At 39.6% G+C, this 23,093-nt stretch overlaps 1 protein-coding gene across 8 annotated transcripts in view; it reads left to right on the forward strand.

The window, feature by feature from the left end:
* Nucleotides 1-23,093, forward strand: part of TEC (tec protein tyrosine kinase) — a 142,579-nt gene that overhangs the window by 48,921 nt on the left and 70,565 nt on the right. For all 8 annotated transcript variants that reach the window (XR_014263871.1, XM_082462473.1, XM_082462478.1 and 5 more), the window contains one exon: nt 621-806. Coding sequence is in view for 7 of the 8 variants with exons in the window: in XM_082462473.1 (XP_082318599.1) it covers nt 621-806 (186 nt within the window). In the remaining variant the exon portion in view is untranslated. The remainder of the gene's footprint in view (nt 1-620; nt 807-23,093) is intronic.

Consider the following 23,093-nt stretch of genomic DNA (forward strand, 5'->3'; position numbering starts at 1 on the left):
GTTTCCTTTCTCTTGTGGTTGAGACAGGAGCCATAGGGAAGAGAAATGTGGAGCATGGTAGTGTAGGTATCAGAGAACATCCTCGTGGCTCTGGTGACGAGGATGCTTGATCAAGATTACATCCTTATTAGAGCTGGAGATTGAATGCTATCCACCACTGTGGTAATGCATTTTGTTCACAGTCTACCGTGCCTGTGTGCTTGTCTGTTTTGTGTACCAAGATCCTGAGGCAATTTAAATATCAGCCTAAACCAGCCATGCAGGTGATGAAATGTACTTTTCCTGCTGAGATATTTGTTCCCCTGCAATCAAATAGCAGAAGAGTGTGCCAGCAAGCTAAGGGATGGCAGGGAGGGACAAAGGAGTGAATCATCATCATGGCAAACCTTGATTAGATTTTCTTATGAAATCCAGGGACATGGAGGAACAGGATGGGGCTGGGGAAGAAGAGGAGGTTGAGCTTTCATGCCCTGGGCATTTTTAGTCCAGGTGCATGGAGTAACATTCCTCGGCTCTAGCTGTGGTCAGAGTAAAATCTGTTTTGGTAAATTTGGAATGACAGCATTCTTGGATAATTCACATGTTGCATTTTATTTCAACTGTTTATTTTCTTACTTTAGAACCCTGGGATCTTCAATGGCAGGAGAAACAGTGATCAGAAGACCGAGATGAATTTTAACACTATTCTGGAAGAGATTCTTATTAAAAGGTCACAGCAGAAAAAGAAGACATCGCCCTTAAATTACAAAGAGAGACTTTTTGTGCTAACAAAGTCCATGTTAACCTACTATGAGGGTCGGGCAGAGGTAGGAGACAATCAAAGTTTACTTTGTTGCTTTCCATGTTGATACTATTTTATAATACTGACATTCGGCATACCCTCCAAATCTTATGGAGTAAGCTTTAGGTTAATGAAGTTAAGGTAATGATTTGTTATCATTTGGATTTGAATGATAAAGTTAAGGATATGGATAGACATTTTTCACACGTCTGATAATTATGGGTATAGTATACATGGGTATACATTTTATATCGGCCTACTGAATTAATGTGTTAGAGAAAACAAATTCCTACATCAGTTTTAGATCCTTGTGGAATTCATTAAGTATGTTGTGTACATGGCTCTTTTCCATAAACTATCATATTATGTATAAAAGTCTTCTTTAGCACATATAAACTGTCTATGTCCATCACTTTATATGAATATTTCTTCATTATTAAGTGAAAGTTACTTAAAACTGCTTAGTGATTTGGTGAAGTTGACTGACAGCAGAACTGTTCAACTTTTTTTTGTGATAAGCAGCTAGTGCAAAGTTCCTTTGATGGGTGCAGAGGGCAGTGGCTCACTTAGAACCTGGTCAAGGAGCAGGTGGCAGAGGGGGGCCATGTTGTCAGCCAGCTCCTGGCTTTTCAGTTGTTTTAGCCTCTGGTTCTACCACTAGATGAGGTGCATGCATATATAGTGGCCTCTGACCCATCTTTTTTCTCCTGCCATCTTGGGAGTGCCTCATCTAGTACTGCAGGCCCAGCCACGTTCCTTCCTTTTAGAAATTTTCTTGGGTTCTAGGGAATGGCTGGGAGACTGTGTTGCCCTTTCTGACCACATGCCATTGTCTAGTTGGTTACAGTAGATTGTTGGTGATCTTGATGTTTGATTTTATTTTATTTAATTCTGCTATTTTCCTAGAGCACCTTCCTCAGAAATAGATTTACTCATTTTTATTTTGTTTTTGTTGTGTTTTACTTCCACGAATTTCTCCCACTGATTTCTCTGTATTTTGGTTCCCCCAATACAGACAGAATGGCATTGCTTCTCGCTGGTGGTCCTCAACTCTGTTAATTTCTGCTGTGGCTTGTCATTGTGACCTTGTCATTGTGGAATTCTGCAGGCTCACTTAATTTAGGACTATAGTCCTTTATCCACCTTCCTAAATCCCCAAAACGCTGAAGACCCAAACTTCAAAAACTCTTTCAGTTGCAAAACCTGACCTTAGATGAAGCTATTTTTAGTCCTTATCTTAGTGTGATTTTGTGTGTGTGTGTGTGTGCAGAATTAGTAATGTGTTTAATTATGTGGGGCTGTCCAGTTCTTGCTGGGAGTGTATATGGTATATGTGCTATATTACATTTATTAAATCTGAAAAATTCAGGATTCCAAAAGGGTTTCAGATAAGACTAGAAATATGAATTATTTTAAAATCTAAAATAAATTTTAAGGGGAAACATTAATAATTTTTTGCTGTATAATAATGATTTGTCATAATTTGAATAATATCATAAGAAAAGAATAGGAATGTAACAGTAAACGTTGGAAAGTGTGGTCCTTTACTAACCAAAAAAAAACCTCAGAAACCTACATTACCTGCTTAGGAACATGGACCGATGCAGTTGAAATACATTGCAATTGTTAAGTCACTTTGAAGATGATAAATGATAATACAAAGATGATACAAAGTTAAAAGTGCCCTAATTGCTTTAGCTTAAGCAGAATACAGAGAACAGTGGAAACCCTCTTATTTGAGAACCTGACCCACTCACTGTCTTTCCTGGCAGCAGCCTCCGCCACCATGAGAACCAGAAAGGACAGAATGAAGAGGTTGTCACAACATGTAACAGCCCAGCCTCTGACACTTAGCACTGATTTACTGTATAGCACAGGGAATTAATTATACCCTATATCTTGTAATAACTTATAATGGAATATAATCTGCAAGAAACCTGAATCACTGTGCTGTACACCTGAAACTTATACAATATTGTAAATCAACTATACTTCAATTGAAAAAAAAAGAAAAAAAAAAGAATCCATCTCCTTTCTGGCTACTGCTGACTGGCCCAGGAAGCCTAGTCCTGTTAGCTAGTCCTGCCTGAACCCCCCCTCCTCCCATGAACTGGGCATTTTGATCCCTCCTGGATTCTTTTCTCGGGGACTGATGTTCATTGGCAAACTTATGACCTTCAGTTGGAAACATGGTTGCAGATTTGTTTGCCTCCCACAGTTAAAAAGAAATAGTTACCTATATTAAAGAGTCAGGAGTTTTAAGATGAGAATCTGAATTCTTGAGACAATAAAAGTTCTGATAGTACTAGGCTGAATTCCTTCTCGACAGCTCTCAGCCTAGCTCCTAGGTAAGCCCAGTAGCACTTCACTTTATGTTTCTTCCCTGTTTGGGTTAATCTGCCCAGTTCTCTGTTTTCCTTGGATAAATGTTCTTGTTTTCATCTCCCTCGCCCTAGAAGCTGTGATCTGAAAAGGGCTGTAATGTGGGTAACCCACTTTTTTTAGAACAATAAACACCTTTATTATATGAGCTAAGATAGGAGGGAAGAGGATTTATTTGCCTTTCTGGACCTTGACTTTCCTCAGACAGATCTCCAGCTCCTTTCCCTCTAGCACGTAGTGATCTGCTCAGCCACGCTGGCCTGCTCTTGAAGTGATGCACGCAAGAAGCTTGTCCTGCTGGAACTGCTCCTCTACAAGACTGCTGATTTTGGCATTCTTTTTCTTTTTTTCTTCATTCATTCATTCATTCATTTTTGCCTGCGTTGGGTCTTCGTTGCTGCCCGAGGGCTTTCTCTAGTTGCAGCGAGCAGGGGCTACTCTTCACTGTGGTGCACGGGCTTCTCATTGCGGTGGCTTCTCTCATTGCAGAGCACAGGCTGTAGGCATGCGGGCTCCAGTAGTTGTGGCATGGGGGCTCAGTAGTTGTGGCTTGTGGGCTCTAGGGTGCAGGCTCAGTAGTTGTGGTGCACGGGCTTAGTTGCTCTGTGGCATGTGGGATCTTCCCGGACCAGGGCTCGAACCAGTGCCCCCTCCACTGGCAGGCGGATTCTTAACCACTGTGCCACCAGGGAAGTCCTGGCATTCTTTTTCCTTTCATCATATTTCTTTCTGTTTTTTTAAAAATTTATTTATAGCAGTGTATTTTATGTTGAAAGTGTTTTTAAAAATTAATTAATTAATTAATTATTTTTTGGCTGTGTTGGGTCTTTGTTGCTGTGCACGGGCTTTCTCTAGTTGCGGCGAGAGGGGGCTACTCTTCAGTGCGGTGTGTGGGCTTCTCATTGTGGTGCCTTCTCTTGTTGCGGAGCATGGGCTCTAGGGCGCGCGGGCTTCAGTTGTGGCACGTGGGCTCAGTAGTTGTCGCTTGCGGGCTCTAGAGCGCAGGCTCAGTAGTTGCGGTGCACGGGCTTAGTTGCTCTGCGGCATGTGGGATCTTCCCAGACCAGGGCTCGAACCTGTGTCCCCTGCATTGGCAGGCGGATTCTTAACCACTGCGCCACCAGGGAAGCCCCCTTTCATCATATTTCATCTGAATATTCTTTGATCGTTTTTTGTTTAAAATCTCTTCCTCCTCAGGAGTCAGCTTGGCCCCCTTCTTGCGGCCCAGGGGCAGTGCATAGTGGGACTTGTACCACTGTCGGTACGGTGTGCTGTCAATGAGCATGATGCAATTCTTCACCAGGGTCTTGGTACGGACCTGTTTGTTGTTGGCTGCATTGTAGACAACATCAATGATCCTTGTCTTGCGTGTACAACACTCCGAGCCCCAGGAGAAGTTCCCCACGTCCAGCCTCAAAGCCCGGTACTTCTTGTTGCCCCTTCTTGCACATGAACTGTGTGTATGCGGCAGGGTCCAATCTTGGTGTTGGCAGTGGGGCGTTCCAGCTCATACTTCCACTTCCTGTGGTAGGGCTTTCTCTTGTCCCCGGTCTTGTGGCTCTTGTGCCAGTTGTCCCGAGAGATGCCTACGTGTGGAAGCAGGGGGCAGGAGCCTCAGCCAGGGAGCCCGGGGCCGGGCCCTGCCAGCCCAGCGCCCTGCGCCCAGAATCAACAGGTATTAAAAAAAAATATTTTGTTAAAAGTGTAAGACTCTAAGTGGATTAGAAAAACCATGGGGGCCATTCTGCGGTAGCCCCAGAGATATTTATTTTAGTTGTTCATAGTTCTGTTTTTAAAAGAAATACTGGGTAGGCTACTGAGTGATCTAGTAGCTATGATTCCTAGTTTCTTTGTAGCAATTCAGTGACATTCATCCTTTATTAAAACTCAGTTAATCACAGAGTCAGACATCGATCTTTTCCTGGTTCTCTGGACCCCAGCTCCTTCAATAGGATGGCAATAAGCTTTTTACTGAAAATTTTCCTATTAGGTACAGTTTATTGTACTTTTCAAAGTATGCTAAGAAATTCTGTTCTAGATGATGAGAAATTCAGTGAAGCTGTTTCTTCCAAGTCTGATGTTGGAAAACTTGTGTTTCAGTTTCTGCTGTGGGCCATTCTTTGGTTTGTCCTCCTTGCTCTTTCTCAACTAGCTTATGTTTCTGCATCTTCTAGTGAACTGATAAAAGATCTTACTGACAATTTATATTGTTTGCTCTTCTTATAATAACACAGAACAAAGGAAACTGTGCTCTTGCTTTCTGGTCAGGGAACTAAATGACACGTGGTTTATTTAGATCACCTGACGTTCTGCTGGAGCCTCCACATGGTTTTGAGATGGAATCCAGGGAAGAACAGGGCTGGAGTTTAATCAGAAAAAAGGCCTGTTAAATAATGGTGAGAAAACAAAGAATGGAGAGATTTTTATATGTTTAGATATTTGAATACAAAAATTTCGAGTAGCGTGTAAATCTGCAACTACTGTTAGCTAAGAAATCAGGAAATTTTTATAATTGGACTTTGGTATTACCAATTTTGTTGGTTTCTTGTCTGTAATACTCCTCTGTTATGAAAACTGACAATAGTTTATAAGGCTGAGGAATAGGGAGACCAGTTGTGTCAGGGATTCCCCAAGGCCACCCCCAGGTTCAGTGATTCACTAGGAGAACTCAGGGGACTGAGCACTGAGTTTAACTCACTGCTATGATTTATTTCAGTGAAAGAAGAAAAAGCAAAATTAGCAAGGGAAAAGGTGCCTGGGGCAAGTCTGGAGGAAACCAGGCACAAGCTTGCAAGAGTCCTTTCTCAGCAGAGCCACAAAGGGGGTGTATAATTCCTCCATTACCGAATTGTGACAATTGTGAAATGTTTTCTAACTGGGAACCTCATTAGAGACTCAGTGGCCAAGGTTTTCATTGGAGGCTGGTCACATAGGCACCCTCTGTCTAAGCATGTACCAAAATTCCAGACTCCAGAAGGAAAGCAGGTGTTCAGCATAAGCCAGGTTGTTTGTACAAACAGGTTAGGCCCAGTGAGCCATTCTTATCAGTGCTGGCAATGGGAGAGCCCTCCCCTCCCAAAGTGCAAGTTCCCAGATGCCAGCCAAGGACCAACCTTGTAGGCAGCGTCATAGGCCTGTCATGTTAACTCTTCCCTGCACATTAGTAGTAATTATGATACAAATTATTGAGTACCAAATACAGGCCAGGCACTGTGCTAAAAAAGTACATGCATTATTTTCTTTATTCCTCAAAACGATACTGTATGAAGTCTTACTAGTACCCGCATTTCAAAAATGAGTGATATGAGGCTCAGAAAGTTTAAAAACTTACACAAGGTCAAATACTAATGAATTGCAGGGCTATTTCTTCAGAGCCTATCTTTGAAACAACCTTGATACTCTGGGGAAAGTTAGGAAAAAAATCTATTAAATCTCTCTATAATACAGATGAAGTTTTATTTTAAAACTTTTGAGGATATTTTTATTACTTTCAGTTATGAATTTTTAAAAAAAATTTCTTTGTGGTAGAAGAAAATTAACGTCAGACAAAACGAGGGTTTTTGTCTGATTGTGCCACTATCTAATTGGACTTTAGAAAACAATGTTCTTCAATTGTTTTTACAGTTTAGAAATTGCTTTCATATAAATATATTGTCTCTTTACACCCTTAACTCCCTTGCCATCACTGTTTCAACCCAACACACATCCAATCTCTTTCTAAGTCCTGTGAATTCTCCTTCCCTTCATTACAACCTTACTGCAGCTCCCAACTCCATTCTCTTGGTGGATTACTGCCCTAGTTGATTTTACTTTTGGATCTTCATCTTTCAACTATACAACCATAAGAGGGATTTTTAAAACTTGTAGCTTTGCATCTGCTCTAGGATCAAGTTAAAATTCCTTAGCTTGGAATACAAGGTACTTGATGCCCTTTTTCCTTGTCTTCCCTCTCTCCTTCCTCCATCCCCAGCTGTCTTCTACCTGCAGTTACTCTTTCACATTGTGCCTCTGTTACTATTGTTCAATCAACTTGAAGTGATATATTCCTCTGCCTGCCTACCAGGCTCTGTCTATCTATCCATATCTATTTTATCCATCAGAAATGTGTTGAGTGCCCTAGTAATCACTTACTCGTCTTTTCGGACTCAGCTCAATCCCCACCTTCTCTGAAGCCTTTCCTGTATCCCTCCCACCAGTGGTAGAATCCCCAGCCCACCTCAGCCCTTTGTGCCCCGTCCATATTTTTATTGTGACATCTTGGTTGCTTGACTCTGTCTACATATCTGTGTCCCCCATTGGACTTCAAGCTCTTTGAGGGCAGGGTTCATAGCTTTTCTATCTTCGTATTTCTGAGAGTTTAGTGCAGAGTTGAGTGCTCAGTACACGTTGGATGGCTGGATGGGTCCAGGGAGATGTGGGGAGACCTCAACCCTTAGAAGCAGGCAGGGCAGATTTATCCTATGCAAACATCATGAACAACCAGAAAGGTGGTCATGCTGCTAATAAGTAGAAGGGTCAGGATTTGAGCCTTGGTATTCTGACTCTAAGTTCAGTGCTCTTCCTATAATGCCTCCCTTATCCTTTTATTCCAGTTGTACTGAAATCAAACATTCTATGTGATGAGTTGTTTGAAAATTTAACCTTTTACTCAGGTGAACTGTTGGGATGGTGGAGGTAGTTATAAGATGATGGCATGAGTCTCTTGAATATCCTGGTCAAACTCTCATATTTCTATAAGGTCTTCTGGGTCATATAGAGTTGTTTTCTTTACCACCCCTGGAACCTGGAGACTCTAGTGATATAGGCATAAGAGCTTATTAAGGTTCTGAAATGATCAGATATTTCTCCCTTAGTTGTATCCCTAGACTAGTTGGACTCCCAGTGGGAAGCATAGGTTTACGGGACCTTTCTAATTGCTACCTGAAGATTTATATCTTCTGGCACTTTCTAGGATTCTGGGGGGCGAGTGTGGGGTGGACAAAATGGTTTCTTTTACTATAGGACATTTGGAAGTGTTTGCATCAGACTTTAGAGGTTATCAGACAATTCACTAGCTTGTAAAAAGTGGGACAGCTCTAGATGCTCTGTAGACGGTACAGTGGTTAGTGCACTAGGGCTCTGAAAATTCTCAACTCTATTATCCCACGAAAACTCATTTTCTTTTTGGCAGTTGAGTTTCCTTGTTTCCGAAATAAGGTCGTATCAACTTCCTGTCTTGTGTCTCAGTTTCCTCTCTGGTGTCTCTTTCCCCACTTTTGATTCATATCTGTTTTCTTATTCTACTGTCCTGGATCTGACCTTCCTCATCACTTAAAAGAGCCAAGATGCAGGTCTGAAGTCCTAGGGTCTGATTTACCTTCTTAATTTGTCAAATTATCCATTTTCATTTAAAAATGTTCACTGTTTTTTTTCCTCTAGGAAGCAGAAACCTATTTAAGATAGAAAAGGGGGAGAATACCATTTGTTCCATCCACACTCCTAAAATATTTTTGTAACTTTTAATTTTGCTATAGTTTCAAACTCACAGAAAAGTTGCAAGAATAGTACAAGGAACTCTCAAGTAACCTTTACTCAGATTCACAAATTACCTGTGGTTGCCCCATTTGCTCTGTCATTCTCTTGGTCTCTTCCTTGGTCTCTTTCTCTTCATATGCATGTTTTCCGAACCATTGGAAAGTAAGCTGTAGACAGTCCCCTTTCGCTGTTAAATAATTCGTTGTGTATTGTCTAAAAATAAGGACATTCTCTTTTAGAACCACAGTACAATGATCAAAATCAAGACATGTAACACTGATACAGTAGTATTATGTGGTCCAGGGTCCATAGTCAGATTTCATTCATCATTCCACTGATGCCTTCATAGCTGTTTCTCAACCTCCCCTCCTTGCCCAAATCCAGGATCTAATCCCTGATCACACATTGCATTTAGTAGGTCAAGACATAAAGTTTGTAAATGTCCATGGTGCAGGGAAGAGAAATGTATGGAGGAAATACTGTCCTTTGTCGTTTGTTGTAAAATGCCAACTACATCATGAACACTCAGTGATTGTATATCAGAGTCCGCAAATGTGAAATTGGATTTAAAAATCATTAGAGTTGTTCTCCTACTCTCATTCTCATGGTCCTCATTAGGGACTGAAGATCACCTTCCTGCGAAATAAGTTATTTTAGCCTGGTCCACTAGGATGAATAGAAATCACTTATTCCTGTTTCCCTTTCTCTCTCCCCCACCTCAATTTTAACTTTTTCTTCTTCTGTGTTAAATAATTATTAGTCATGTAAAGCATTTTTTGGAGAACAGTACAGTATGAGTAATTTCTAATAAATGAAGAGGGAGTTTAATCAAAGGTTTGGTCCTCATGCTACTTAAAAGTAGAAATAATAAAAGGATTCTAGATCTCAAAAAATACTCTTGGATCTGGCTGTGATAGTTGTGGTTTATTCAGTGATTATTTGTATCATGATGAGAGAGACAAAGGCCGTAAGAAAAATCAGCATTTCTGTTCATAAATGGTATTACCTAGTTTATTTTATTCATAAGACTTAGCTCTCGGCAGTTTTTAGTGTTACCAAAAAGTCAAATTTCCATCAGAGTTTTATATAGCTATTTTAGGACTGAATCTATTCAAAAAACTGTGCTGTAGGCACTGAAGGCAGTTATGAAAAGAACAATTCCCAGAATGTTTGGGAAATGGCAGTATAGTTGAAATAAACAGTGTTTCCTCCCCACCCCCTTTTCCCACCTGCCTATCTTGAAAGAAACTTATCTTAATCAGAAGTGCGTGTCACTTGTTGAATTGGAAAAAAAAAGAACTGTATCTGACATCATGATTTTCGTAAGCTGAGTTTTGTTTTTCTCTGCATCGTGCACTGCTGGGCTGGGGATTCTTAGAAATCTTTGAAGCTAGTTCTGTAATTAGTAGTTTCTATTAAGTGTTTGTTGATGAGGATAGGTATGATAGCACTTACCCTGAGGAACAGTTGAAAAAGAGACCAAATTATATGAGTAGAGGAAGCATTGGTGGTAAAAGTGCAGACTGTATAGATTTTTGGTGAGGGGTGGGGTTGGGGAGGGATTGGGGAAGGTCTCCATTTGGCCATGGGTTGGAGTATGAGCAGTGTTGGGCAGAAAGAGCCCGTTCATGCAGTGGGAACATCATGTGCAAAGGCCCTGGGGTGGAAGAGGGCTTGGTGTGTCTGTGAAACTGTTCTGTTCTAGACCTACATAGATTTATATGCTGATAATTACCCATTCATGGGGATGATTATTTGTTAGTAATGAAGAAGTCATACAATTTTAGAGCTGGAATGAACTTTAAAGAATAACCTTCAAGTCTTCCACTTGTGGAAACTGAAGATAAGGAAATGATTTGCTCCAGGTCGCCCAGTAAGCTGGTTGTTAAGCCTGGACCAAAACGCAGATCAGTCTCTCTGATTGCACTGCCTTTGTTTTGGAAAGGATGAGTTTGGGTTGCCCAGGTAGGTGAGGGCACTTACACAGCTTAAATAATATGGTTGTTCACAGAATGGACTCCATCTAGTGACTATTCAGACCCCTTTGCTTGAAAATACTTGTCACTTTTTTGCCTTTGAAGCTTTGCTCTTGCTGTGCCTAACAGTTGTCCTTCTGTTCATCCAATTCCCATCTCAAGTCCTATTTTCTTCTTTAAATTTGAAAAAATTTTATTTTTTTTTTAATTGAAGTATAGATTTACAATGTTGTGTTAGTTTCTGGTGTATAGCAGAGTGATTCAGTTGTGTGTGTTTGTGTGTATATATGTATCCTTTTTCAAATTCTTTTTCATTATAGGTTATTATAAGATATTGAATATACTTCCCTGTGCTATACAGTAGGACCTTGTTGTTTATCTATTCAGTGTAAAGTAGTGTGTATCTGTTAATCCCAAGCTGTTTCTGTTTTGTAAATAAGTTCATTTGTATCATTTTTTTAGATTCCATATAGAGGTGATATCATATGGTGTTTGTTTTTCTCTGTCTGACTTACTCTTAAGTGAGAGACCTTGTTCACCTTCCCACCCCCCAGTTGTAAATGCCAGCCCCTTCAGAATTACTGTTAAATTTATATGTATTACTATTGTTATTGCCTCTTTAAAATCACCAACTACATTAATAATCTCCTGCAGGCAGAGGTTGTTGCCTGCTAATTTCAACATATCACACAATATCTTGTACCTGTTGCCCGCTCAAAAAAGCTTTTGTTGATAATAATTACAATAGTGATGATCAGTTAGTATTTCAAGTAAGCAAAAAGATCTTTAGAGACATTGTAATAGTTATTTTCCATGCAATTTTGTTCCATTTTAGTTGTTGAGAAGATGCCTTATTTAAATCTAGAATCAAAACTATGTTTTTATTTAGTATTTATTAGTATTAATCTCTCCCCCAAACTAAAATGTGGACATTATTGTAAACAGCCAGAGTATGAACTGTCAGAAGAAATCACATGGCCATTTGAGAAAGTGAAACTACATTTTGAGTTGTTTCTAAATCCATTTAGAACATGGTTTAGCCACTGGTTGATGCTGGTCAGGTACACGTAGAGAATCACCTATAGGAGGGCACTTAGAAACACCTGGGTTATTCAGTAATTAATTCCATGACTCTCTTAAGAGAACTCTTGACGTTTGGGTTTTGTGACTATACTGTACTTCTGAGATAAATATTATCTCATGATGGCTTGATGATTGCTACTTCAGATAATTAAAAACATTGTTATAGTCTTCTTACCAAAACTCTTCATTTACCTTTTTTATTTTTAATCTTAGAGAACTGCCTATAATATTTGCATGTTACCACATTGGTAAACACCTGAATTGAAAAATTGCACAAAATATGTGCAATATAGTTGTTAAATAAAATTAAATGAGTAAGCAAAAGACTTAAATGAAATCTCTAGTGATTTTTAATAGACTGCGAGAAAGGAGTCCCCCCCACCCCATCATCTTAGTTGTATGTGAAGACTTTTGGGAAAGTTCTGTCTTTATTCCAAGTTATCACATAGGTATAGCTGTTCCTTAATTTTATTTGCCACTGCAAAAAGTAACATGGATAGGTACAATTCCCTGCTCATGAGATTGTAACATGTGAATTTTTCTCCTTTTAGGGGAATATATATATGTAGAATATTAATATTTATTTCATCTATATATATTTCCTGGCAAAAGAGAGTCTATGCACTTATTTGTTATATGGGACTCAGCTCGTTTGTTTTCATTCATTCATCATTTGTACAGAAAAGATTTAGTGAGTATGTACAGTATGGTAGGGATGGAGGAATTCAAAGATGAATGATTCTGGTTTTGTTAAGCTTACAGTCTGATTAAGTTATACTTCTGCCTTTCTGGATTCAAAATGGCAAACTTTCCTATACTGCATCCAGTCTGTTTTGAAGGGGGCCTCTTGAGACCTGGAGTTATCCTTGTGTGCCACTGTTGTTTGCACTCACCCATGCTTTTCTGGATTACCTGGGAGTCTTAACTTTCCTGGCCCTTGGGTTTCCCTCTGCTTCTAGACTTTACATAGCATAGAGTTCACAAAAGTACAGGGGTTTTGCATACATACTTGCAATGCTCTGTTCTCTGTAGCATTTCCATAAAGTGTATCTGTAGATAACCAACACATTTGCCCACCATCTGCTTCACAGGTGAAGACACTGGGGAACAAACAACTAAGTCAGGTACCTTCTCTGAAGTGACGTCCCATTTGACTAGCTGAACCAAGATGTCTTATCTTTCTGGCTAGCGTGCTGTTAAACCACACTGTGCTAGTTGAAGGAAGGGGGACTTCCTTCAACAGTGTGTTCACTGACCACCTCTATATATACGTTTCCTTCCTCCTTCCATTCTTTAGCTTTATATATACGACCTTAGAAAGGGTGTTCTTTTAGCACTTGTTGATTTGTGTTTGTTTTTTCCTCACTGCACCCCTGTGAGGTGGTGGGAATTCTATGCATTTCAGTAAATTAGAGTTGTACAGAAAAGAGACCCACGGAAAGAACATATTACTGTGAATGCTTACATGAAAGAAACTGAAAGGGTTATACTGAAGTTGTAACTCTTAAAAACTTTAAAATGGGTTTGGTTAAATAGTTCATTTCATAAATACTTTAAATGATTCTTTGCAGAGAAAACTCACAGGTAACTTAATTAAAGATGAATTTATTCACATTCATAGTCTGTCCCAACAAGTAGAGAAAAATGTCACAGTTGAAGAGAATCCCTAAAATCTACTGCAGTAATTAGTTCAACACTTTTCAAAATAGTAAATAAGTAAGTTAAACACTTACTAAAATAGTAAAGTAAGCTGATTTTTAGGTTAACTCAGTTCTGACTAGGATTGATTACAGTATAATATCAAAAAAAGGGTAGAGACTTGAATTTTCTTGGAAAAAGATGAGTAGCTTGATGCTGAAGATCAAATATGTAATTCAGAACTTATTTTTTTAATGTATTTTTAAAAAATTTATTTATTTATTTATTTTTTGGCTGCATTGGGTCTTCGTTGCTCCGTGTGGGCTTTCTCTAGTTGTGGCGAGTGGGAGCCACTCTTCATTGCGGTGCGGGCTTCTCATTGTGATGGCTTCTCTTGTTGTGGAGCACGGGCTCTAGGCGCGCGTGCTTCAGTAGTTGTGGCACAGGGCTCAGTAGTTGTGGCTCGCGGGCTTTAGAGCGCAGGCTCAGTAGTTTTGGCGCACGGGCTTAGTTGCTCCGCGGCATGTGGTATCTTCCCGGACCAGGGCTCGAACCCGTGTCCCCTGCATTGGCAGGTGGATTTTTAACCACTGTGCCATCAGGGAAGCCCCCGAACTTGTTTTTAAACAGGGTCATTCTTTTATTTTCAGACGTCACACTTAATCACTTTCTAAGGATAGATGTTATGACTAAAGTATGTGTAGGAAACAAGACCAATTTCCATTGGATGAGATAATGTGTTTCTTGAGGTTCTAGAATGAGCTTAACAGGAGTTTTCTATTCCTTCTTCATTATAGGGAACTTCTGTTGTGGTCTGAGGTCCATCTCTGAGTTAATCGAATTCCTGTGAGTTAGAGAGTAGACTGTGGACTTTGGAGCCAAATCATCTGGGTTCAAATCCTAAATTTGTTACTTATTAGCTGTGTGACCTTGGTCAAATTACTTAATCTCTCTGTGCCTTATTTTCCTCATCTTTAAACTGGGGCAAATAATAGTACTTCCCTCACAGGTTTTTGTCCGGAGTAAATGGATCCCTATGTATGAAGTAGTTAGGACAGTTCCTAGCATATAGTAAGTGCCATTGTAAGTATCAGTGGTTATTATTATAAGTAGCTTCCATTGTCACCCACTTTTGTCTTTTTTGTATAACGTGTTTCAGAGTTTCTGCTCTTGCATCTGGGTTTTCCCAGATGTAGACATTTTTTGCAATAGGCATAACCATTTCATTCTCCTAGTAAGTCACTAATCACAGGTGATTCGTTCTTTAAATTGATGTTTGCTGCTTGTGGTCCAGTTACACTGTGGAGCTCTGGTTACTGGTGGAATTGCATACCTTGTGGTAGGGCTAGTTCTCATTCTTGGCACCTCTGAGCCTGTTTTGGTGGAACTCTCATCGGGTCTGCTCTGGATGTTTCTCTCTGGATGTTTGTCTGTGGGCACATGACAAGGTACTGATTGCAATAAATGTGTGCTGTTCAGTTTTACATTTCGTAACATCAGAGGTAGATCTACTAGTAAGCATTAGAGCCTTTCAATTCTGTAGCCCTTTCTAAGGCCCCTGGAAGGGCCCTAGCGCTTTCACATTCATAATTTTGCACTGAAAAAAAGAGAGTCTTCTCCCCAAAGTGTGTAAGCTTCAGGCCACTCGAAACCTGGATCTGTCTCTGCAGAGCATGTGAGACTCTCTTTGTTCTAGTATCTGATAATATCTACAAATTCTGCCAGTGAAATACCCCCAGGCATCTTCACTGTAAAACATTTAAAATGTAAGCATATTTATAATTTATGTTCTTAAAAGTTTTTTTTCTAGAACAAAGTACTGTATCTACTTTAATCTGTCAAATTTATTTTCCTTTAATAAAAGTTTCAGCGTTGTTGTTATTTTTTATTTATTAATTTAATTAATTATTTTATTTTATTTTATTTTATTTTTTGGCTGTGTTGGGTCTTCGTTGCTTCACGTGAGCATTCTCCCATTGCTGCAAGCGGGGGCTATTCTTCATTGTGGTGCATGGGCTTCTCATTTGCGGTGGCTTCTCTTGTTGCAGAGCAGGGGCTCTAGGTGCGCGGGCTTCACTAGTTGCAGCATGTGGGCTTCCGTAGTTGCGGTGCACGGGCTTAGTTGCTCCACCGTGTGGGATCTTCCCGGACCAGGGATCAAACCTGTGTTCCCTGCGTTGGCAGGCAGAATCCTAACCACTACACCACCAGGGAAGTCCTCAGTGTTGTTTTTAAAACTCCCATACTTTTCTTGTTAAATGTATTCCTGAGTATATTATGGTTGTAGTTACTCTTGTAAACAGGTGAATTTTCATGATATGTTGTAATGAGATATAGTTGATACATAATCAAGATCTAGATTTTTATAAATCTATTTTGTAGTATACTATGCTATTTCTAAGTATTATGTATTTTCTAAGTATTACAATTTTCTATTACCAACTTTGCTATAAAAGGGTTGTTTTCTATTAAATTTAATCCAAATTATGGGAAGAAAATAATTTTTAAAAAAATATTAAGAAAAATAGAAGCATTTTAAATTCTAAATGGGAATACTCGAAAGGCCATGTGGAAGCCTGGGGGAGGGCGTTCCAGCAGGGGAATCCAGGAATGTAAGACCCCAAGGGAGGCAGGAGCAGCAAAGAGGCTGAGGGGCTGAAGTGGAGTGGGATGGGGCGTAGGGGGGATGTGGCTGGAGACCTGGGCAAGATCCTGCATGGATCATTGCGGACCATGGAAAAGACTTCGGGTTTTTTTTTTTTTTATTAAAACAATTTTTAAAAAATGTGATACGAAGATTTTGGAGGGTTGGGAGTGGGGAGTGACAAAGTTTGGCTCTTACATTCATGCACGTTAAGATGCTGGGGCACAGTAGAACATGAATTGGCAGTTAAAAGGTGTGAGGTTTAGTTCTGGCTCTGCTAGCCAGTGTGATCTTTCTTTTTTTTTTAAACATCTTTATTGGAGTATAATTGCTTTACAATGGTGTGTTAGTTTCTACTGTATAACGAAGTGAATCAGCTATACATATACATATATCCCCATATCTCCTCCCTCTTGCGTCTCCCTCCCACCCTCCCTATCCCACCCCTCTAGGTGGTCCTAAGCACCGAGCTGATCTCCCTGTGCTATGCAGCTGCTTCCCACTAGCTATCTATTTTACATTTGGTAGTGTATATATGTCCATGCCACTCTCTCACTTCGTCCCAGCTTACCCTTCCCCCTCCCTGTGTCCTCAAGTCCATTCTCTACGTCTGCATCTTTATTCCTGTCCTGCCCCTAGGTTCTTCTTAAACTTTTTTTTTTTTTTTTTAGATTTTATATATATATATATATATATATATATATATATATATATATATATATATATATATATATGTTAGCATACGGTATTTGCTTTTCTCTTTCTGGCTTACTTCACTCTGTATGACAGTCACTAGGTCCATTCATCTCACTACAAATAACTCAATTTCATTTCTTTTTATGGCTGAGTAATATTCCATTGTATATATGTACCACATCTTCTTTATCCATCATCTGTCGATGGGCACTTAGGTTGCTTCCATGTCCAGGCTACTGTAAATAGTGCTGCGATGAACATTGGGGTACATGACTCTTTTTGAATTATGGTTTTCTCAGAGTATATGCCCAGTACTGGGATTGCTGGGTCATATGGTAGTTCTATTTTTAGTTTTTTAAGGAATCTCCATACTGTTCTCCATAGTGGCTGTATCAATTTACATTCCCACCAACAGTGCAAGAGGGTTCCCTTTTCTCCACACCCTCTCCAGCATTTATTGTTTGTAGATTTTTTTTTAAATGCTTCTTTTTTTTTAAAATTAATTAATTAATTAATTTATTTTTGGCTGTGTTGGGTCTTTGTTTCTGTGCGAGGGCTTTCTCTAGTTGTGCCAAGCGGGTGCCACTCTTCATCACGGTGCACGGGCCTCTCACTATCACGGCCTCTCGTGTTGCGGAGCACAGGCTCCAGACGTACAGGCTCAGTAGTTGTGGCTCACGGGCCTAGTTGCTCCGTGGCATGTGGGATCTTCCCAGACCAGGGCTTGAGCTCGTGTCCCCTGCATTGGCAGGCAGATTCTCAACCACTGCGTCACCAGGGAAGCCCTGTTTGTAGATTTTTTGATGATGGCCATTCTGACCTGTGTGAGGTGATACCTCATTGTGGTTTTGATTTGCATTTCTCTAACGATTAGTGATGTTGAGCATCCTTTCATGTGTTTGTTGGCAATCTGTATATCTTCTTTGGAGAAATGTCTAGTTAGGTCTTCTGCCCATTTTTGGATTGGGTTGCTTGTTTTTTTGATATTGAGCTACATGAGCTGCTTGTAAATTTTGGAGATTAATCCTTTGTCAGTTGCTTCATTTGCAAATATTTTCTCCCATTCTGAGGGTTGTCTTTTCGTCTTGTTTATGGTTTCTGTTGTTGTGCAAAAGCTTTTAAGTTTCATTAGGTCCCATTTGTTTATTTTTGTTTTTATTTCCATTTCTCTAGGAGATGGGTCAAAAAGGATCTTGCTGTGATTTATGTCATAGAATGTTCTGCCTGTGTTTCCCTGTAAGAGCTTTATAGTGTCTGGCCTTCCATTTAGGTCTTTAATCCATTTTGAGTTTATTTTTGTGTATGGTGTTAGGGAGTGTTCTAATTTCATTCTTTTACATGTAGCTGTTCAGTTTTCCCAGCACCACTTATTGAAGAGGCTGTCTTTTCTCCATTGTATATTCTTGCCTCCTTTATCAAAAATAAGGTGACCATATGTGCATGGGTTTATCTCTGGGCTTTCTATCCTGTTCCATTGATCTATATTTCTGTTTTTGTGCCAGTACCATACTGTCTTGATTACTGTAGCTTTGTAGTATAGTCTGAAGTCCAGGAACCTGATTCCTCCAGTTCCATTTTTCTTTCTCAAGATTGCTTTGGCTATTCGGGGTCTTTTGTGTTTCCATACAAATTGTGAATTTTTTTGTTCTAGTCCTGTGAAAAATGCCATTAGTAGTTTGATAGGGATTGCATTGAATCTGTAGATTGATTTGAGTAGTATAGTCATTTTCACAATGTTGATTCTTCCAATCCAAGAACATGGTATATCTCTCCATCTGTTGGTATCATCTTTAATTTCTTTCATCAGTGTCTTATAGTTTTCTGCATACAGGTCTTTTGTCTCCTTAGGTAGGTTTATTCCTAGGTATTTTATTCTTTTTGTTGCAGTGGTACATGGGAGTGTTCCCTTAATTTCTGTTTCAGATTTTTCATCATTAGTGTATAGCAATGCAATAGGAATGCAAGAGATTTCTGTGCATTAATTTTGTATCCTGCTACTTTACCAGATTCATTGATTAGCTCTAGTAGTTTTCTGGTAGAGTCTTTAGGATTCTCTGTGTATAGTATCATGTCATATGCCAACAGTGACAGCTTTAAGTTCTTCTTTTCTGATTTGGATTCCTTTTATTTCTTTTTCTTCTCTGATTGCTGTGGCTAAAACTTCCAAAACTATGTTGAATGATAGTGTGAGAATGGGCAACCTTGTCTTGTTCCTGATCTTAGTGGAAATAGTTTCAGTTTTTCACCATTGAGAACGATGTTGGCTGTGGGTTTGTCCTATATGACCTTTACTATGTTGAGTTAAGTTACCTCTATGCCTACTTTCTGGAGGGCTTTTTATCATAAATTGGTGCTGAATTTTGTCAAAAGCTTTTTCTGCATCTATTGAGATGATCATATGGTTTTTATCCTTCAATTTGTTTATATGGTGTATCACACTGACAGATTTGCATGTATTGAAGAATCCTTGCATTCCTGGGATAAACCCCGCTTGATCATGGTGTATGATCCTTTTAATGTGCTGTTGGATTCTGTTTGCTAGTTTTTGTTGAGGATTTTTGCATCTATGTTCATCAGTGATATTGGCCTGTAGTTTTCTTTCTTTGTGACATCTTTGTCTGGTTTTGGTATCAGGGTGATGGTGGTCTCGTAGAATGAGTCTGGGAGTGTCCCTCCCTCTGCTATATTTTGGAAGAGTTTGAGAAGGTTGGGTGTTAGCTCTTCTCTAAATGTTTGATAGAATTCGCCTGTGAAGCCATCTGGTCCTGGGCTTTTGTTTGTTGGAAGATGTTTAATCACAGTCTCAATTTCAGTGCTTGTGATTGGTCTGTTTCTATTTTCTATTTCTTCCTGGTTCAGTCTCGGAAGGTTGTGCTTTTCTAAGAATTTGTCCATTTCTTCCAGGTTGTCCATTTTATTGGCATAGAGTTGCTTGTAGTAGTCTCTTAGGATGCTTTGTATTTCTGCAGTGTCTGTTGTAACTTCTCCTTTTTCATTTCTAATTTTATTGATTTGAGTCCTCTCCCTCTTTTTCTTGATGAGTCTGGCTAATGGTTTATCAATTTTGTTTATCTTCTCAAAGAACCAGCTTTTAGTTTTATTGATCTTTGCTACCATTTCCTTCATTTCTTTTTCATTTATTTCTGCTCTGATCTTTATGATTTCTTTCCTTCTGCTAACTTTGGGGTTTTTTTGTTCTTCTTTCTCTAATTGCTCTAGGTTACGTTAGGTTGTTTATTTGAGATGTTTCTTGTTTCTTGAGGTAGGATTGTATTGCTATAAACTTCTCTCTTAGAACTGCTTTTGCTGCATCCCATAGGTTTTGGATTGTCATATTTTCATTGTCATTTGTTTCTAGGTATTTTTTTATTTCCTCTTTGATTGCTCCAGTGATCTCTTGGTTATTTAGTAGTGTATTGTTTAGCCTCCATGTGTTTGTATTTTTTACAGATTTTTTTTCCTGTAATTGATATCTAGTCTCGTAGTGTTGTGGTCAGAAAAGATACTTGATATGATTTCAGTTTTCTTAAATATACCAAGGGTTGATTTGTGACCTGATATATGATCTATGCTGGAGAATGTTCCGTGAGCACTGGAGAAGAAAGTGTATTCTGTTGTTTTTGGATGGAATGTCCTATAAATATCAGTTAAGTCCATCTTGTTTCATGTATCATTTAAAGCTTGTGTTTCCTTATTTATTTTCATTTTGGATGATCTGTCTATTGGTGAAAGTGGGGTGTTAAAGTCCCCTACTATGATTGTGTTACTGTCGATTTCCCTTTTTATGGCTGTTAGCTTTTGCCTTATGTATTGAAGTGCTTCTGTGTTGGGTGCATAAATATTTACAATTGTTATATCTTCTTCTTGGATTGATCCTTTGATCATTATGTAGTGTCCTTCTTTGTCTCTTGTAATAGTCTTTATTTTAAAGTCTATTTCGTCTGATATGAGAATTGCTACTCTAGCTTTCTTTTGATTTCCATTTGCATGGAATATCTTTTTCCATCCCCTCACTTTCAGTCTGTATGTGTCCCTAGATCTGAAGAGGGTGTCTTGTAGACAGCATATATATGGGTCTTGTTTTTGTATCCATTCAGCCAGTCTGTGTCTTTTGGTTGGAGCATTTAATCCATTTATATTTAAGGTAATTATTGATATGTATGTTCCTATTACCATTTTCTTAATTGTTTTGTTTTTGTTATTGTAGGTCTTTTCCTTCTCTTGTGTTTTCTGCCTAGAGAAGTTCCTTTAGCATTTGTTGTAAAGCTGGTTTGGTGGTGCTGAATTCTCTTAGCTTTTGCTTGTCTGTAAAAGTTTTAATTTCTCTGTCAAATCTGAATGAGATCCATGCTGGGGAGAGTAATGTTGGTTGTAGCTTTTTCCCTTTCATCACTTCAAATATGTCCTGCCACTCCCTTCTGGCTTGCAGAGTTTCTGCTGAAAGATCAGCTGTTAACCTCATGGGGATTCCCTTGTCTGTTATTTGTTGTTTTTCTCTTGCTGCTTTTAATATTTTTTCTTTGTATTTAATTTTTGATAGCTTGATTAACATGTGTCTTGACATGTCTCTCCATGGATTTATCCTGTATAGGACTCTCTTTGCTTCCTGGACTTGATTAACTACTTCCTTTCCCTTGTTAGGGAAGTTTTCAACTATAATCTCTTCAAATATTTTCTCAATCCCTTTCTTTCTCTCTTCTTCTTCTGGGACCCCTATAATTCGAATGTTGGTGCGTCTAATATTGTCCCAGAGGTCTCTGAGAATGTCCTCAATTCTTTTCATTCTTTCTTCTTTATTTTGCACTGTAATAGTTATTTCCACTATTTTATCTTCCAGGTCACTTATCCGTTCTTCTGTCTCAGTTATTCTACTATTGATTCCTTCTAGAGAATTTTTAATTTTATTTATTGTGTTGTACATCATTGTTTGTTTGCTAGTCAGTTGTTCTAGGTCCTTGTTAAATGTTTCTTGTATTTTCTCCATTGTATTTCCAAGATTTTGGATTATCTTTACTATCATTACTCTGAATTCTTTTTCAGGTAGACTGCCAATTCCTCTTCATTTGTTTGGTCTGGTGGGTTTTTACCTTGCTCCTTCATCTGCTGTGTGTTTCTCTGTCTTCTCATTTCACTTAATTTACTGTGTTTGGGGTCTCCTTTTTGCAGGCTGCAGGTTCGCAGTTCCTGTTGTTCTTGGTGTCTGCCCCCAGTGGCTAAGGTTGGTTCAGTGGGTTGTGTAGGCTTCCTGGTGGAGGGGACTGGTGCCTATGTTCTGGAGGATGAGGCTGGATCTTGTCTTTCTGGTGGGCAGGTCCACGTCTGGTGGTGTGTTTTGGGATGTCTGTGACCTTATTATGATTTTGGGCAGCCTCTGTGTTAATGGGTGTGTTTGTGTTCCTGTCTTGCTAGTTGTTTGGCAAAGGATGTCCAGCACTGTAGCTTGCTGGTCGTTGAGTGGAGCTGGGTCTTAGCGTTGAGATAGAGATCTCTGGGAGCGCTTTCGCCATTTGATATTATGTGGAGCCAGGAGGTCTCTGGCGGACCAGTGTCCTAAATTCAGCTCTCCCACCTCAGAGGCACAGGCCTGACACCCGATCAGAGCACCATGACTCTGTCAGCCACATGGCTCAGAGGAAAAGGGAGGAAAAAAAGAAAGAAAGAAAGAAAGAAAAAATAAAGTTATTAAAATAAAAAATAATTATTAAAAATTAAAAAGAAGTAATAAAAAAAGAAAGAAAGAAAGAAGAGAGCAACCAAACCAAAAAAGAAATCCACCAATGATAACAAGCACTAAAAAGTATGCTAAAAAAAAAACAATGGACAGACAGTACCCTAGGACAAACTGTAAAAGGGAAACTGTACAGACAAAATCACACAAAGAAGCATACACATACACACTCACAAAAAGAGAAGAGGGAAAAAAATATATATACCGTTGCTCCCAAAGTCCACCGCCTCAATTTTGGGATGATTCATTGTCTATTCATGTATTCCAGAGATGCAGGGTACATCAAGTTGATTGTGGAGATTTAATCCACTGCTCCTGAGGCTGCTGGGAGAGACTTCCCTTTCTTTGTTCGCACAGCTCCTGGGGTTCAGCTTTGGATTTGGCCCCGTCTCTGTGTGTAGGTCGCCTGAGGGCATCTGTTCCCCACTCAGACAGGACAGGGTTAAAGCAGCAGCTGATTCGGGGGCTCTGGCTCACTCAGTCCAGGGGGAGGGAGGGGTACGGAATGTGGGGTGAGCTTGCCGTGGCAGAGGCTGGCGTGATGGTGCACCAGCCTGAGGCGCGCCGTGTGTTCTCCCGGGGAAGTTGTCCCTGGATCACGGGACCCTGGCAGTGGCGGGCTGCACAGGCTCCCGGGAGGGGAGGTGTGGA

Source organism: Balaenoptera physalus (assembly GCF_965194825.1).
Source record: "Balaenoptera physalus genome assembly, chromosome: 5".
NCBI lineage: Eukaryota > Metazoa > Chordata > Mammalia > Artiodactyla > Balaenopteridae > Balaenoptera > Balaenoptera physalus.